The 17,597-nt window shown below is 48.4% G+C and overlaps 2 protein-coding genes across 6 annotated transcripts in view; both read right to left on the reverse strand.

Annotated features, from left to right (window-relative positions):
- Nucleotides 1-16,309, reverse strand: part of LOC139767073 (uncharacterized) — a 16,859-nt gene extending 550 nt beyond the window's left edge. The window contains exons 1-5 of the mRNA XM_071696040.1: nucleotides 16,150-16,309; nucleotides 7,369-7,475; nucleotides 4,772-5,180; nucleotides 1,273-1,411; nucleotides 1-230 (exon numbers count right to left, since the gene is read on the reverse strand). The exon at nucleotides 1-230 is cut by the window's left edge and continues 550 nt beyond it. Coding sequence (XP_071552141.1) covers nucleotides 85-230; nucleotides 1,273-1,411; nucleotides 4,772-5,180; nucleotides 7,369-7,472 — 798 coding nt within the window. The 5' untranslated portion in view covers nucleotides 7,473-7,475; nucleotides 16,150-16,309 and the 3' untranslated portion in view covers nucleotides 1-84. The remainder of the gene's footprint in view (nucleotides 231-1,272; nucleotides 1,412-4,771; nucleotides 5,181-7,368; nucleotides 7,476-16,149) is intronic.
- The window catches only part of LOC139767191 (muscle calcium channel subunit alpha-1-like), a 1,449,841-nt gene that overhangs the window by 1,345,056 nt on the left and 87,188 nt on the right, over nucleotides 1-17,597 (reverse strand). The gene's annotated exons all lie outside the window — the stretch shown is intronic.

A 17,597-nucleotide genomic window follows, 5' to 3' on the forward strand; every position in this document is an offset into this window, starting at 1 on the left:
GTGGAGGGGGAGGAGATAGCCTGGTAGCTATCGTAAGGGAGGGAAGGGAAGTTAGTAAGGGGGTGAGGATGAAGGGAGGGGGTGCTAGTAGATATCGTAGGGGGGGATGTTGACCTGGGTTGGATGAGCGACCCAAGCGGCTGCCGGCACCTCACGCGGTCGCTTCTCCGCCCGGCTCAACGACACGCGCAGACGACTGAAGGGCAACGACAGGTCGTCCGGGTCCACACCTGTAGAGGACGAGGGAGGGGGGAAAGTGAGGGAAGGGCATGGTGAGTGGTGAGGTGGATGGGTGAGGAGGTGGGTATAGAAGGGAGGGGGGTTTTGGCCCCCTGGGAGAGTGGGGAAATCTGGAATTCTCAACAGGACAAGAGGAACAGGAAGGAGGCACAGACCTCGAGACCTACCTTACAGAGACCAGAGACCTCGAGACCTACCTTACAGAGACCAGAGACCTCGAGACCTCCCTTACAGAGACCAGAGACCTCGAGGCCTACCTTACAGACACCAGAGACCTCGAGACCTACCTTACAGACACCAGAGACCTCGAGACCTACCTTACAGAGACCAGAGACCTCGAGGCCTACCTTACAGAGACCAGAGACCTCGAGACCTACCTTACAGAGACCAGAGACCTCGAGACCTACCTTACAGACACCAGAGACCTCGAGACCTACCTTACAGACACCAGAGACCTCGAGACCTACCTTACAGAGACCAGAGACCTCGAGACCTGCCTTACAGAGACCAGAGACCTCGAGACCTATCGTAGATTTATACTCAGAAGAAGAGAAACCTCTCTCTCTCTCTCTCTCTCTCTCTCTCTCTCTCTCTCTCTCTCTCTCTCTCTCTCTCTCTCTCTCTCTCTCTTCCCGACGCTCGAGGAATGATGGTTTCCTCGTTATCACCACCTTTATCCTCAGTCCTCATTTAAGGTTTATGTCCGCGTCTCGGGAGGGGGGCTTGGGTTGGGTTGGGCCAGCTGGGGTTGGGTCGTGCCTGGACCGTACTCATGACCGACGAGACGCAACGGTGCTTACCATCCAGCGGAGGGAACCTCTTCAGCACACGACGGCGAGGCGACCACACCACCCACCCTTGGGCACGACCGACGGTGCGACCCTTGCAAAGCGGAAGGAATCTTAATGCGGTTCTACTTTCCCCCCTTTTCCTCCTACCTTCACAGAGAGAGAGAGAGAGAGAGAGAGAGAGAGAGAGAGAGAGAGAGAGAGAGAGAGAGAGAGAGAGAGAGAGAGAGATAGCGACTCTCACCCGCGATGAGGAAGCTCTTCCTGGTGGCGTAGGCGATGTTGGAGCCGCAGGCCACCGTCAGGAAGTCCCCGTTTCTGTCGATCACCAGGGCCTCCACCTCCTCGCCCGGCCGGGGGTACTGCTCCTCCTGGGGTGCCGCCTGTGGGTACGAGGGAGGTGCGAGGGTCATGCTGGGGGGGTCTGAGCAGGGTCAAGGTGAGGTCATGCTGGGGAGGGGGTCAATGTGAGGTCATGCTGGGTGGGGTCAATGTGAGGTCATGTTGGGGGGACTGGAGGGTCATGCTGGGGGGTCAGAGCAGGGTCAAGGTGAGGTTATGCTGGGGGGTCAATGTGAGGTCATGCTGGGGGTTGGAGGGTCATGCTGGGGGGTCAGAGCAGGGTCAAGGTGAGGTGATGCTGGGGGGTCAATGTGAGGTCATGCTGGGGGGATGGAGGGTCATGCTGGGGGGTCAGAGCAGGGTCAAGGTGAGGTCATGCTGGGGGGTCAATGTGAGGTCATGCTGGGGGGATGGAGGGTCATGCTGGGGGGTCAGAGCAGGGTCAAGGTGAGGTCATGCTGGGGGGTCAGAGCAGGGTCAAGGTGAGGTCATGCTGGGGGGTCAATGTGAGGTCATGCTGGGGGTTAGAGCAGGGTCAAGGTGAGGTCATGCTGGGGGGGTCAATGTTAGGTCATGGGGGAGGTCAAGGTAAGGGTCAAGACGAGGTCATGCTGGAGTCAAACGGGGGTCATGCTGGGGTCGTGGCAGAGGAATGTTAAGAATATAGCGGATCGTCAGTGTGTTTCTGGTCGTTAAATACGTAATATGGGTCAAATGATAAGAAATATGAGGTCGGCGAGGACTGCAAAGACAATTGAGGGTCACTACAGCTCAGACAAGGACTTATAGCGGGTCAAGATAAGGTCATGCAGGGGTCACAGCGGGTCAACATGAGGTCACGGTGGGCAGGAGAAGGGTATGCTGCGGGTCAAGGTTGACTTAATGTGAGGTCAACGGTTAGTTAGGGGGAGGCAAAAGAGGCTAACAAATGTGTGTGTGTGTGTGTGAGAGAGAGAGAGAGAGAGAGAGAGAGAGAGAGAGAGAGAGAGAGAGAGAGAGAGAGAGAGAGGACGTGGGATGGCAGACGTCAGCAGCCAGGGAGCAGGTGTTACCTTCGTCAGCAGGTGTGGCTGGGGCCGACGTCAGCAGCCAGGTAGCAGGTGTTATCTCCGTCAGCAGGTCATATATTGAGAGCAGGGAGACAGGATTATCTTGGCTCGCCGGGGCTCAATGAGAGAGAGGAAATATAAGAGACGAGAGAGAGAGAGAGAGAGAGAGAGAGAGAGAGAGAGAGAGAGAGAGAGAGAGAGAGAGAGAGAGAGAGAGACTCGTCCGAAGGTGAGCGCGTTCGGATGTTTTTGATTTTCATCCCGGGGTCTGAAAATACAGATTGGAAACAGGGTACAAAATAGATGCTACAGAGGAAGACGCTACGTAGGAGATAAGAACAGGAGACCCGTGTGTGTGTGTGTGTGTGTGTGTGTGTGTGTGTGTGTGTGTGTGTGTGTGTGTGTGTGTGTGTGTGTGTCTGCCAAGTGAAGCCGCTCCGTGCCAGATGACTGGACGAAGGCACCAGGTGTTCGAACGTGTCTTAAAAGATGCGAAATGGAATAAAGTTGACTGACCACGTAGGAATGTGAATGATGAAGTAAGATATACCGTAGCACTGTGGTCAAGCCATGTCAGTAAGGTTACTATACATTCCCTGTGGACGCGGGGCCTTGAGAAGGTCCAAGGGCGAGAGGAGGGTGTGGGTAGCTGTTGATTGAAGCTCGGCACTAAAACAGATTAGGAGAAGGGGGTTCTTGAGTCGCATAACATGCAAGGGTGATTCGCGGGTTTGGGTAAGATGTAAGATGAAGTTTGCAAAAGAGAGAGAGAGGGACTCTCTCGGGAGTTTGTAACTCCCTAATGTGTGGAGCGAAGATCCCTGAATAAGGTCGAATCGATGTATATAGGGACCGGCGCTTCGTCTAGGGCGTAGACGGTGCTCCTGGTGAAGCCGGAGGTGCGAAAATAACGCGAGAGATCATTGAGGGTTGCGTGGGGTCTTGGAGTCTCCTGTGGGGGATCTTCAGGGGTGGGATATCTGGGACGGTGACGTGGCAAGTATGGAGCAGAGTCATGGCATTGGGCGGCAGGGATCGAACCCACGCCAATGGATGAAAGGTTAGCCAACATGGGCCTCGAAACCACCGCAGCGCAGCGTCAGAGAAAATGGGAAAATAATGAGAAATCGTAGAGGAGATCAGACTGATAATCTGGCAGGGAAATGTGGTGAGGATGGAAGCGGGAATGCAGAATGTGAAAGCTGTGCATGAGGCAAAGAAAAACTGTGACGAATGAGATAATGAGAGAAAGAATGAGAAACCTGTGAGGTCTGGCTAACTGTCCCACCCATGGCTGTGAACCTCCGTCTACACAAGTATATTCAATTCAAGGGCAGCATAAACCCCCTGAGCTTCATATGGGGCTAAGAAAACAGCGTAGGGACGTGAGGACGAGAGATATAGTGTGACGGAGGCACTGCAGATGGTGAGCGGAGAAGAAGGTGTTTGAAGCGAGTGCTTGCATAAAGCAGATCCATGCATGGCAGAGTAGTGCTGAGGGAGGGATAATGTGAGGAAGAGGGAGCAAGGCAGTGCAAGGAGAGGCGATGGGCAACTCCAGCCAGTGTGATGATGGGAGACTTGGCTGTTCAAATTGTGGAGGATGTTCAGGCCACGCCACCATCCACAGACCAGGTTAAGTGCAAGATGAAAATGTGCTTCAAAGTCTATTCTTCCCAGAAAACCATCCGGGTCTCCACCATGACCACAAACTGACGACACATAGTTCTGAGGCTCTGTATACCTGACCCCCTCGCTCCTAGGAATGGAAAGTTGAAGATGGTAGGTGAAAGAAGATATACATCTGGAGAGAACATTGATCCCCCATGGGCGTGTACCCGTCATCTGTCAACATTGTGTCTTGTGCTTTCAGTGCTATTCGTCGCTTTGCCATGGTCAACTGTGGTGTCATATGTCTTCCGCCTTCCTTCATTTTTAGTGTTCCTGTCTCCGTCTGTCATCGTCAACATATTTCGTTAAGAGACTTTGTACATTACCGAATCTGAATTAGGTTGCAACACAGCGAAGCTTTCCCCGTACTGTGATTGGCTACAACACCGATGTGACGTCACACATACAAGCGAAGTACGTAAGACAATGGTTCACAACAGTACAGTCACATTACAAAAAAAAAAAAATCACACAACAAAAAGATAGGGTGACTGGCTTTAACAAGGTGACGTCATACACACACGTAGAACACTGTACAGTGATTGGCTACATTGCTGAGACGTCACACACACGCCCACAGAGATATATGTAGCTGATTGGCTACCCCGCATTGCGTCACAAACATACAGCAGGGTAGCGCGGTACGACACGTTCGTTCGGCGCCCAGCAACGCGCGCTCACCTTGCCTTCGTCCCAGAGCTTTATGGCGTAGTCATAAGGACCATTTGGGCACTTGAGGACGTAGCCCTCGAACTCATGCCCAGCCTCTAGTGTCAAGCTGGCTCCTCCCCTTTTGAAGTCATCCTCGCTCTCACTGGTCCCTCTGGTCTTCGCTTCTCCCACGTTGTTCATCAGTCCGCCGCCTTCCTTGACGTCGGCCCAGTTCTCCGACACCGTGGCTCCGCCTTCCGAGGCCTTTGATTCGCTCTCGGACGTTCTGGCCCCGCTCATCGACCCTTTGGCTCCGCCCCTCCAGGCCTTAGCGCCGCTTCTCGGGGCCCTGCTCTTGCTGCTCTTGATATCGGCCAAATTGCGGCGCCGGAGGTAGATACAGGAGTCGACGGCGACCAACTGCTTCCTGTAGCTGGACCTGGGGGAGGGGGGTGGGGGGTGAGGTGAGAGAGGGCACGGGGGGATGATGGAGTGAGTGTGGGTAAGGACACTTCGGAGAGGGAGGGAGCGCGTACGTGGGAAGAAGGGCGAAGTGTGTGTGTGTGTGTGTGTGTGTGTGTGTGTGAGAGTGAGGGAGAGAGAGAGAGAGAGAGAGAGAGAGAGAGAGAGAGAGAGAGAGAGAGAGAGAGAGAGAGAGAGAGAGAGAGAGAGAGTGTTAAGATACACATCAAGTTTGGCAGGCGATGGACCAGACAGGGGGGAAAAGAAGCAGTGAATGGATATGGAGAATGGAGAACAAATTGGAGTACATGTGGTGGGAGGAAGAATGTGGAGTACATGTGATGGGAGGAAGACTGTGGAGTACATGTGGTGGGAGGAAGAATGTGGAGTACATGTGGTGGGAGGAAGAAAGTGGAGTACATGTGGTGGGAGGAAGAATGTGGAGTACATGTGGTGGGAGGAAGAAAGTGGAGTACATGTGGTGGGAGGAAGAATGTGGAGTACATGTGGTGGGAGGAAGAATGTGGAGTACATGTGATGGGAGGAAGACTGTGGAGTACATGTGGTGGGAGGAAGAATGGGCTCGTGTGGATGGGTAGTGGGTGACTAGAGGGTATGGAAAAGAGGGGGAGGTATGTAGGGCTCCCAGGGCCACCGCCGTGTTTCCTATTCGCTGTTGGCATGCCACGTCAACCTACGTGGCATGGGTAACACGTGGTAATACTGCAGACACGTGGTAACAGACGGTAATACTGAATACGTGGTAAAAGATAATGATACTGTAGACACGTGGTAACAGATGACAACATGGCAGACACGTGGTAATAGATGACAATATTGATACGTAAGGCAATGATTCTGTACTATATATATAAAACTTTTCAGTGTAACGCGTGCAGACTTCTTAATAAAATTGTTGAGAACTTGCTTTTTTAATACGGATGACTACGAACTAAAACATACACACATCTACCATTCAAGCCACTGACACACACACACACACACACACACACACACACACACACACACACACACCATGTCCTGCACCAGAAGCTGCAATGTTTCAAGAAGGCACACGGGAAAGACTGCTTCGATGGATCGACATTATCTTAGTGAGAGGGAACAGAGAGCGCATGTCAGCGCAGCATTTTCCACGCGAGGTACTGTAGTCAGTGGTGTGCCGTAGGCCTCTCGCTTAGGGCCGCTGTGGTTTTTGATCTATGTTTGTAACTCACTAGCAGGATTGCGTTCATACCTCCAGTACGGACGAAGGTGTTGCTGAAGTCATGAGAAGAGGAAGGAATGAACAAGACTGGATTCTCTTACAAAAGGGGGACTCAGACAAACTCCGAAACTGGTCAGGGACGAGGTTGATGAAGGTCAACAATAACACATGCCAAGTGGTGAGGAGGGGACGCGATGAAAGATGACCCCGCTATGACGTCAATCTTCGTGGAGACAAGGGACGTGAATCTGTGTCTGTGAAAGGGACTTGGGGATCGGCATTTTACCCAACCCATCACTACCACCACACCACCGCTGAATGGAGAAGTACTCAGGAAGCAATCGACCTTCAGGCTAATAGAGTTTGAATCACGTTCAAGACACGGATCAGGAAGTGTTTAACTGACAGCCTCCTTGTTATATCAGATCAAAGTTTGTGTATCATGCATTTCACGTTTATTCGACACACTTAAGGGAATATAAGGAACTTAATCGAAAAGAGTCAGAGGAGGACAGCAAGGCTGGTGGCCGAAATAAGTCTTGTGGCTTCCAGTGCGCGGGTTGTTACAAGCCATAACTTTGCCCAATCATGGGGAGGAGAAAGGGAAATGGGAGAGACCTGATCACAACCCTCGTGCCTCCACACCAGTTTGGCAAGACGGACAGTAAACGGGGCTTTGAACGGTGGCACCAACCTGAGGCCATAACATGAAAGTAAACAATGAAGGACTTAGTAATGATTATAGATACGAATAAGTAAATTCTGGAGCATACAAGATTTGTGGATGAATGGAATACAATGAATGATGAAAAGTCTCTCTCTCTCTCTCTCTCTCTCTCTCTCTCTCTCTCTCTCTCTCTCTCTCTCTCTCTCTCTCTCTCTCTCTCACCACACACCTCCTGTCACATACCTACCAGACCCTTCCTCTCCCCACACTCACCTGGAGGGAGGCTGGTTGTCGTTGGCACTGTAGTCGAAGACGTGGATCACTGGTTCGTTTGGCCCCGCGTCCTCGGACACCAGCTGGCCCTTGTACCGCGGCATACTCTACCACGATATACACTCCGTTATACTCCACTGCCACACTCTACCACGATATATATATATATATACACTCCATTATACTCAACCAAGATACATTCCACTAGCATACTTTGAAAAGCTATACTTAGTTATGCTCCTCTAGTATTCTCTACCATAACATACACCGTTATACATGAGAAGCATACTTTACCAGCATATACTCCCATATACATCACCAGCATACTCATCCACGATATATTCTCGTATACATACTTAATCCTTGTGACCAAGACGAGGGAGGATGGGACAGGCGGAAGAGGGAGGACAGCTGTGGAGAGACTGCACGTATGGTAGAGGCCAAAGAAAAGGGGGACCATATTCTCACCCTAGGGAAACCAAGTAAGGAGGGACGAGGCAACACAATGCAATGCCAAACGAACCTTGAATCCAAACGGCTCATCATGACCATCAGCCACCACCACGCGGGGCAAGGGAAATGCTACCTGTTCATTTGGTATCCACTTATCTACCACGAGTGAAGGGCAGCGCTGTGTCTATGACATGTGAGAGGCAGGCACAGCTTATCATATATAAACATATACCCCGAGCTGGTCTATCATAATGACGTGTCACCCCATGGTAAGGCGGTATGTCGCCTTATCTACAGCCAAGGTCACTCTCGTCTCTTATCGCAGCCTAGCGCAAGAACTCACGCTCTATCTATTTATATAAATCTCTATCTATCTATCTATCGATGGTATTATAAAATCGGTGAAGGCCCTCTTATTAAGGATGTGTGTATATATATATATATATATATATATATATATATATATATATATATATATATATATATTTTTTTTTTTTTTTTTTTTTTATACTTTGTCGCTGTCTCCCGCGTTTGCGAGGTAGCGCAAGGAAACAGACGAAAGAAATGGCCCAACCCCCCCCATACACATGTACATACACACGTCCACACACGCAAATATACATACCTACACAGCTTTCCATGGTTTACCCCAGACGCTTCACATGCCTTGATTCAATCCACTGACAGCACGTCAACCCCTGTATACCACATCGCTCCAATTCACTCTATTCCTTGCCCTCCTTTCACCCTCCTGCATGTTCAGGCCCCGATCACACAAAATCCTTTTCACTCCATCTTTCCACCTCCAATTTGGTCTCCCTCTTCTCCTCGTTCCCTCCACCTCCGACACATATATCCTCTTGGTCAATCTTTCCTCACTCATTCTCTCCATGTGCCCAAACCACTTCAAAACACCCTCTTCTGCTCTCTCAACCACGCTCTTTTTATTTCCACACATCTCTCTTACCCTTACGTTACTTACTCGATCAAACCACCTCACACCACACATTGTCCTCAAACATCTCATTTCCAGCACATCCATCCTCCTACGCACAACTCTATCCATAGCCCACGCCTCGCAGCCATACAACATTGTTGGAACTACTATTCCTTCAAACATACCCATTTTTGCTTTCCGGGATAATGTTCTCGACTTCCACACATTTTTCAAGGCTCCCAAAATTTTCGCCCCCTCCCCCACCCTATGATCCACTTCCGCTTCCATGGTTCCATCCGCTGACAGATCCACTCCCAGATATCTAAAACACTTCACTTCCTCCAGCCTCTCACCATTCAAACTCACCTCCCAATTGACTTGACCCTCAACCCTACTGTACCTAATAACCTTGCTCTTATTGACATTTACTCTTAACTTTCTTCTTCCACACACTTTACCAAACTCCGTCACCAGCTTCTGCAGTTTCTCACATGAATCCGCCACCAGCGCTGTATCATCAGCGAACAACAACTGACTCACTTCCCAAGCTCTCTCATCCCCAACAGACTTCATACTTGCCCCTCTTTCCAAAACTCTTGCATTTACCTCCCTAACAACCCCATCCATAAACAAATTAAACAACCATGGAGACATCACACACCCCTGCCGCAAACCTACATTCACTGAGAACCAATCACTTTCCTCTCTTCCTACACGTACACATGCCTTACATCCTCGATAAAAACTTTTCACTGCTTCTAACAACTTTCCTCCCACACCATATATTCTTAATACCTTCCACAGAGCATCTCTATCAACTCTATCATATGCCTTCTCCAGATCCATAAATGCTACATACAAATCCATTTGCTTTTCTAAGTATTTCTCACATACATTCTTCAAAGCAAACACCTGATCCACACATCCTCTACCACTTCTGAAACCACACTGCTCTTCCCCAATCTGATGCTCTGTACATGCCTTCACCCTCTCAATCAATACCCTCCCATATAATTTACCAGGAATACTCAACAAACTTATACCTCTGTAATTTGAGCACTCACTCTTATCCCCTTTGCCTTTGTACAATGGCACTATGCAAGCATTCCGCCAATCCTCAGGCACCTCACCATGAGTCATACATACATTAAATAACCTTACCAACCAGTCAACAATACAGTCACCCCCTTTTTTAATAAATTCCACTGCAATACCATCCAAACCTGCTGCCTTGCCGGCTTTCATCTTCCGCAAAGCTTTTACTACCTCTTCTCTGTTTACCAAATCATTTTCCCTAACCCTCTCACTTTGCACACCACCTCGACCCAAACACCCTATATCTGCCACTCTGTCATCAGACACATTCAACAAACCTTCAAAATACTCATTCCATCTCCTTCTCACATCACCACTACTTGTTATCACCTCCCCATTTACGCCCTTCACTGAAGTTCCCATTTGCTCCCTTGTCTTACGCACCCTATTTACCTCCTTCCAGAACATCTTTTTATTCTCCCTAAAATTTACTGATAGTCTCTCACCCCAACTCTCATTTGCCCTTTTTTTTCACCTCTTGCACCTTTCTCTTGACCTCCTGTCTCTTTCTTTTATACTTCTCCCACTCAATTGCATTTTTTCCCTGCAAAAATCGTCCAAATGCCTCTCTCTTCTCTTTCACTAATACTCTTACTTCTTCATCCCACCACTCACTACCCTTTCTAAACATATATATATATATATATATATATATATATATATATATATATATATATATATATATATATATATATATAAATATATATATATATATATATTAGTTTATTTGATCGCCGTTTCCCGCATCAGCGAGGTAGCGCCAGGAAACAGACGAGGAACGACACTTTACCCTACCCTGAGCCAGACTTAATCCCCCCACTCTCTCTTTCTCTCTCTATGACATTTGACTTTCGATATCCAATAAAAAAAGAAAAAAAAAAAGAATACGTTCACACACACTTCCTTTCGAGTTTATTGAAATATGATCGGCCATTAGGAATATAATCGCTGGAATGAATGTGTTTTGATACATGCGCGTCGGACACCTGCTCCAGGCGAGGGTGAAGGAGGAGGGAAGTGGGTGAGGCGGGAGGGAGTTTTGTGTAGCGCTAGGTTGCCATGTCGGGACAAATGCTGCTGTTTTGTACCGTCCTTATCACACTACCATATACCGTCATCCTATGTTGTGTCCTCTGTGTTGTGTCATGTTGTGTGTGTCTCTCTCTCTCCTGCCATGCTATGTTGTCTGGTGCTATGTTGCGCCGTGTTGTGTCTCCTGCCGTGGTATGTAGCCAGCTGCTATGTTGTGTTTACTGTTCTCATATGTTGTTAGGTTCTGAAAAAAAGGTCAGTGCGACCATCACAGACGGGCGAAAGCAGGGACGGGCGCACGCACGCACGGGGCGACGGACGGACGCACGCACGCACGGACGGACGCACGGGTGATGGCACGGACGGACGGACGTGAGGGCGCCATAGGTATGAAATGCGCTGAATTCCAGTAACCAGCGATCAATGGCAATGATCTATAGACAGCTCTGTCGATGTCTCGTGATGTATAGATCTATACTGAGCTATGCCAAAGGCTCCTTCATGTGTGGAAATCTATACCCACGATCCATGAAAAACCAATACACATCTATAATCCCAATTTCGATGGACTATATACATCTATACCCGTCCCGCGAAACAAGGATGATATAGGTATATAGCTACACTTAACCCATGATATAGAATCAATATCAACCATTCCTATAGTCTTATTCATATAGGTATAGAAAAATATCACATGGCATAAGAAGGTATGGCATGAACACCACTCAGTCTCATCTCTCCGGTGTAGCTACTTCTATAATTCGGCTTATCTGTGTGTCTTATCACCCCCTTATCGTAGATCATGTAAGGCGACCAATCATCTTCGATAGAGAGGGCTAAAAGCCAAGCAAGACGTAATATTAAACAACGTCTCTTTACCTCCGATTAAACATGTTAAATCAATGAGTTATCCTTTCACTGAAATTTCTTTTTCTGATTAGAATCAACCACGCCCAGGGTCGAAGGTCCATACGGGTTCGAATCCTGGTTCCGGCAGTCGGTCCACAGTCAACCCAGCTGTTCATCCACCCCTAAGGGTTCGGTCGATAAAATGGGTACCTGCTGGCACAGGCTAGTATATATATATATATATATATATATATATATATATATATATATATATATATATATATATATATATATATATATATATATATCGTTAATGGTATGGCCTCAATGAGGGCCTCGGCTGGCCCTTCCCTCTCATGCGAACGTAACAAGAAAAAGACACGTATATCCAGGGATGAAACCAAGGGGAACAGGTCAGCTCGGAAACCAGATCAGGTTCCAGTCTGTGTTGGATCCACCTGTAGATGGCAGCAGCGCAGTGTACACCGCCGCTCGCCTACAGTTCATCGGATAAATGAAAAAAAAAAAAAAGAAGACAAAAAAGAAAAATACCTGGTGTCAGAGGTCAAAGGTCGCCTCCCGCCCCTGCATCTGACACACGCTGTAATGATTAATTCCATTCTCCCACAAACATCATCACGGGTTGTGTGTGTGTGTGTGTGTGTGTGTGAACACATAGCCGTCTAAAACATGCTTCGTCAGAAGATCGTGAAAAACCCACACACTTTTAATTCTTCACCACAACCATAACACGTATAATATAACTTGTGTCCTCGCCGAATTATACATACAACCACCTGATCCTATAACCCCCCCTACATCGTATACAACACTGAGAGTGGGAAACACACATGAGAGACAAATTCTGATATTTACTGATCTGACCCCACGTGTGGTGTTGTAGATGATAAATGTCCGTCAACAGGTGAATGGCCATTTACAGACAAATGGCCTTACAGTCAGTAAATGGCCTTAAACGTACACGGGTCACTGACGCCAGAGGAGACTGGCCTATGCGCGAGTATAAGTGCGCAAATCGTGGCCCACTGCTGCTGGTACGGATCCAGTGAGGTCTATATATACGTCCTGTCGTCCAGGATTCAAACCCACTGCGTCGGGGATTCGAACAGTTTAATTCCGGGGATTCGAACCGCCGATTTGAGCTCCTTTTGACTCAACGGAGTCGGTGTGTTGGGCTGTTATTGTTGACCTTTGAACTATCACACATCCCGGGGTCTCAACCCCACGCCGTGCTCAAGGGTCGTACCGTTATGTTCGAGGGTCGTACCGTCACAAGGGTCGTACCGTTATGTTCGAGGGTCGTACCGTCACAACGTCACAAGGGTCGTACGCTTGTTCTGGAAAGGTCGCACCGCAGCGCTGAACGGTCGTACTGTCGTGTCTAAGGGTCACAATGTCGTGCTCAAGGGCCGTACCGTACCGTCGTACCGTCGTACTCACGGGGTTCAACGTAACCTCACGCAGAGAAAAGGGGCGAATCACCATCGCCTCCTTAATCACCCATCACAAAATCTTGGTTTTTTTAAACCCACGGGAAAGTTTGACGTGCCCCTCACCCAGGATTGATCAGTCATCCACCACAGTTCCATGTTCTTTCCTCACGGCACAGACCACAGGAGACAGACCACAGGATACAGATCACAACACCATAGGCCTCCCCGACAAACCACCTTTAATGTATCGCCAGCCAATCGCGTATATTGCCATCGCTATGGGGCTGTAAAAAAGGGGGGCGGGGGGGCGAAATATGACCCTGGCTTATCGGCCTATGAGGGTACTCACGAGTGACACCCCCCCCCCCCCACCTCCCTCCCCAAACCTCTCCAGGCCTTGAAAACCCGTAGGCCTTGGCGGGGGTCACACGTAATCGCCAGTCAAGTGAGGTCACGCTGATAACGGGACTGGTGTGTGTGTGTGTGTGTGTGTGTACGACAACAGATCCAGCCGGGGGGAGAGAGAGAGAGAGAGAGAGAGAGAGAGAGAGAGAGAGAGAGAGAGAGAGAGAGAGAGAGAGAGAGAGAGACGGGGGGGTGAGGATAGAGCTAAGCCACCGATACCGTCCGGGGTCATTCTGGGGAAGTTACCGATAGGGGCGATAACCGTGCCTAATGCAAGGGGCGTTTCGCACCTAACTGGAGAGATGGTTGAGGAGCCCCAGGTTACACACAGGGGGGGGTTGTGAGCACCAGTGAAGTGAGCCGGACATCACACGCGGGTGGTGGCAATACGCGTTCAGGCATCGCACACCACGAGGAGGAGGAGGAGGAGGTGGAGGAGGAGGAGGAGGTGGAGGTGGAGGTGGAGGTGGAGGAGGAGAAGGAGGAGGAGGAGGTGGGTGATGGAGGAATCTCCAAAATTTGTTTGAATTCATTTTCCATGAATTTAGGGAAAGTCCTCTAAGAGGTCCACTAACCAGCCGGCCAGCCAGCCCCGACGAGCGATGAGCGTCGCATGTAGGCAAAATATGTTTCCCACAACCACATGTATCAAACACGTCGTTCGTTAGACACACAAAAAATTACCGGACAATCCATCTTCCAAGTGGTTCATCTACTAACTACCTGCCTATCTGCCCCATCTATCTATCAATCAATCTATCTATCTACCCACTTATGTAGCCATCTATCAAACTATCTAGCTATCATGAGCTCCACCTACAATTTCATGCTCTGAATCAGGTACATACTGCCTCCCAAACCAGTCCACACACACACACACACACACACATCCAAACAACGAGTGTTTAAAGTAAAATCATACACTTCCAACTTTATAAGTGCTGCTTACTTTCTTCCCTCGTACGTACACTTAAGTTGACACACGTCGAGTGAGACCAGACGAACGTCTCCATCATTCACGAACTAAACAGTTTATTACGCACGAGACGACGTGAATATTCATACATACATCACCCACACTCTACACTGCCCAAGGGCGTTGAAGGGCCAAAGGCTTTCTCTCTCAGCAATAACCATACTTAACTCAGCTCTGTAGCCCTCGGATCAGCTTATCTTTGTCTTTTATCATCTTATCTCCGTCATTTAGCTGCCATACACACTCACTACCTCGTAGTCAACGCCACAAACTGTCTTACTGTAGCTTAACAACTACAAGAATACAAGATGTTCATGAACACAACACTGGGGAGGTAATTCTACCCATGAAACATTTGTCCGAACCCTTAACTCACTTAAAGAAATACATATAAACACAGTAGAAGATCTCACTAAAAAAGTATAAAGTCCTTCTTTTTTTACCTAAAAATCTGATAGTCATGTTTGACGATTGGAAACTACCAGAGCATCTGTATGGCCTACTACACCACGACTACCACATATTGGGGGGAAAAAATGTAAGTACATTCAGTATGTAAAGCCAAACTCGCACACAACCTTCCCAAACCAACCCTTTGCCTCACACTAGCACAACTCGTCACTCAAACTCACAAAATGGTCAAAGATTCACAGTTCTGAAGGGGGAGAAAAAATATATATGCTTTAAAAATTCTTGTGCAAAAACTTAATAGTAAAAAAAATCATCAGAGGTTTACCTGCCTCACAAACAGTTCCCACACAATACTTAGAAATCCCCCGCCTCACAGAACAACACAGACATGACAGATGGTACAACATGCTGTGGGGGAATCCACATCTGTCACTGGGAATCTACGCCCATTACCACTTTCCTTACTCACAGCGACTCACACAGCGCTCACCACTGCTCACAAACAACGAAGAGGAACCAGTCCAAGTAGAAAGAGCCTCACGTTGGCAAACTTAATATTGAGACGCATAGAGAAACGATTCACATCTAATACACAAGAAACACAAATTCAGTCACGGCACACACACACACACACACACACACACACACACACACACAGACCTCACGGGTCCTCATTAAACGGACAAAAAAAGAAACTGTCAGGCAGCTACGTGGCCAAGAAAAAACAAATGAAAAAAAACAAAAAAAACACAGGGTCAATTTGCTTCTTTTCTGACAACCCTCACAATTTCTCACAATACAATAGCAAACACACTGCATGCTTCTGAGAAGCTATTAATGTGGGGAGGGGAGGACACAAGACGAGGCTCACAATCAGGAGCACTCACAACTCCTACCACAGAAGAGGGGGACTGGAATCTCGTTTCACAGAACTCACAAACCCTCGACGTTGCAAACTGACTCATAAACACAGACACACACACACACACACACACACACACACACACACAATGTACAAACTCCATCCGATCTGCTTCAACTATGTAGCTCACAAGCTCTCCCAGAGAACTCACAGGCGTTCTAAAAATCTCCTAGAGAACTCACAAGCGTTGCAAAGACCTCCCAGAAAACTCACAGGCGTTCCAAAGACCTCCTAGAGAACTCACAGGCGTTTCGAAGCGAGCGCAGGAGACGAGGGAGCACAGACGCCGGCGGACTTGAGCGAAGGCTTGTGGCCGAGAGAGAGAGAGACACACACACACAGAGGGAGGGAGAGACAGAAGGAGAGAGACACACACAGACTGAAGGTCTGACCGAATCAACGTACGAGACTTGTCGAGGTCGGAGGCGGCTTATCTCTCTCTCTCTCTCTCTCTCTCTCTCTCTCTCTCTCTCTCTCTCTCTCTCTCTCTCTCTCTCTCTCCCCCTGATAACATCCACCCTGATTCGCAGATGATAAGGACCGACGGTAGACATACAGCTCTCCCAAGCCGTGACAGTAATGCTGGTTTGGATGTGTTTCTCCCCCAGTGTTGGCGGCGACGGCGCTGCTGCTGTGTGGAGGGCGAAGAATGTGTTGTTGATATGAGCAAGAGAGAGAGAGAGACGAGGAGGGGGTAAAGGTGCCACTGAAATACATCAATATATATATATATATATATATATATATATATATATATATATATATATATATATATATATATATAGCTAGGAGCAGCAGGCCTTTCTTTTGGTCGAGCGAAGAGAATTTCGTGAAAGACGAAATGCGGTTGGCTCAGTGTCACGCTGCATGGTTCTGGGGATAGGGAGCTGGTTGGTTCCCTTTGGATAGCCCAGCCCTGATTACGATGGTACAACGACATGCATATGATGGCCTGACCTTTAGCCTGTCCCTCAAAAGGGTCAGTAAGGTCAGAGGTCGCGTCATCGTAACCCAAAGGGGTCGTGCCGTCGTGTGCAAGGGTCATACCGTCGTGCTTAAGGATCGTACCGTCGTGCTCAAGGGGTCGTACCGTCGTGCTCAAGGGTCGTACCGTCGCATACTAAGGACATAACGCCCTGATTAAAGAGGGGGTCACTTTTCAAAGACATTCGAATTATTCCTTTTCTTTTTCAGACGATTATCACTGTTTCTTTCCTAGGATGTGTGATCGGCTGCACACAAGACAGCAATTCCAAAACCAAATGACGGTCAGGAATGAGACATATTCAGTCAATACCGTCGTATGTACCATCCTGGTCTATCACTAAAGTATAGAAATTTACTTCACAAGTAACTTAGGAGTGCCTACTGTCTACTTCACGAGTGACTTAAGAGTGCCTACTGTCTACTTCACGAGTAACTTAAGAGTGCCTACTGTCTACTTCACGAGTAACTTAAGAGTGCCTACCAGTATACTTCACAAGTAACTTAAGAGTGCTACTGTCTACTTCATAGACAATCAAATGAAACTTGGCTTTCGAATCTCTGACTTGTATGTTGTGTGTGTGTACGTGGATGGATATGAAGACTAATATTGCTAACATTAGACAGAAGGCCACCAGCTGACACTGTGTAACCCCCTGAGTACGTACAGACTTAACCCCTTGAGTACGTACAGACTTAACCCCCTTG

This window comes from Panulirus ornatus, chromosome 59, assembly GCF_036320965.1.
Source record: "Panulirus ornatus isolate Po-2019 chromosome 59, ASM3632096v1, whole genome shotgun sequence".
In the NCBI taxonomy this organism is placed as follows: domain Eukaryota; kingdom Metazoa; phylum Arthropoda; class Malacostraca; order Decapoda; family Palinuridae; genus Panulirus; species Panulirus ornatus.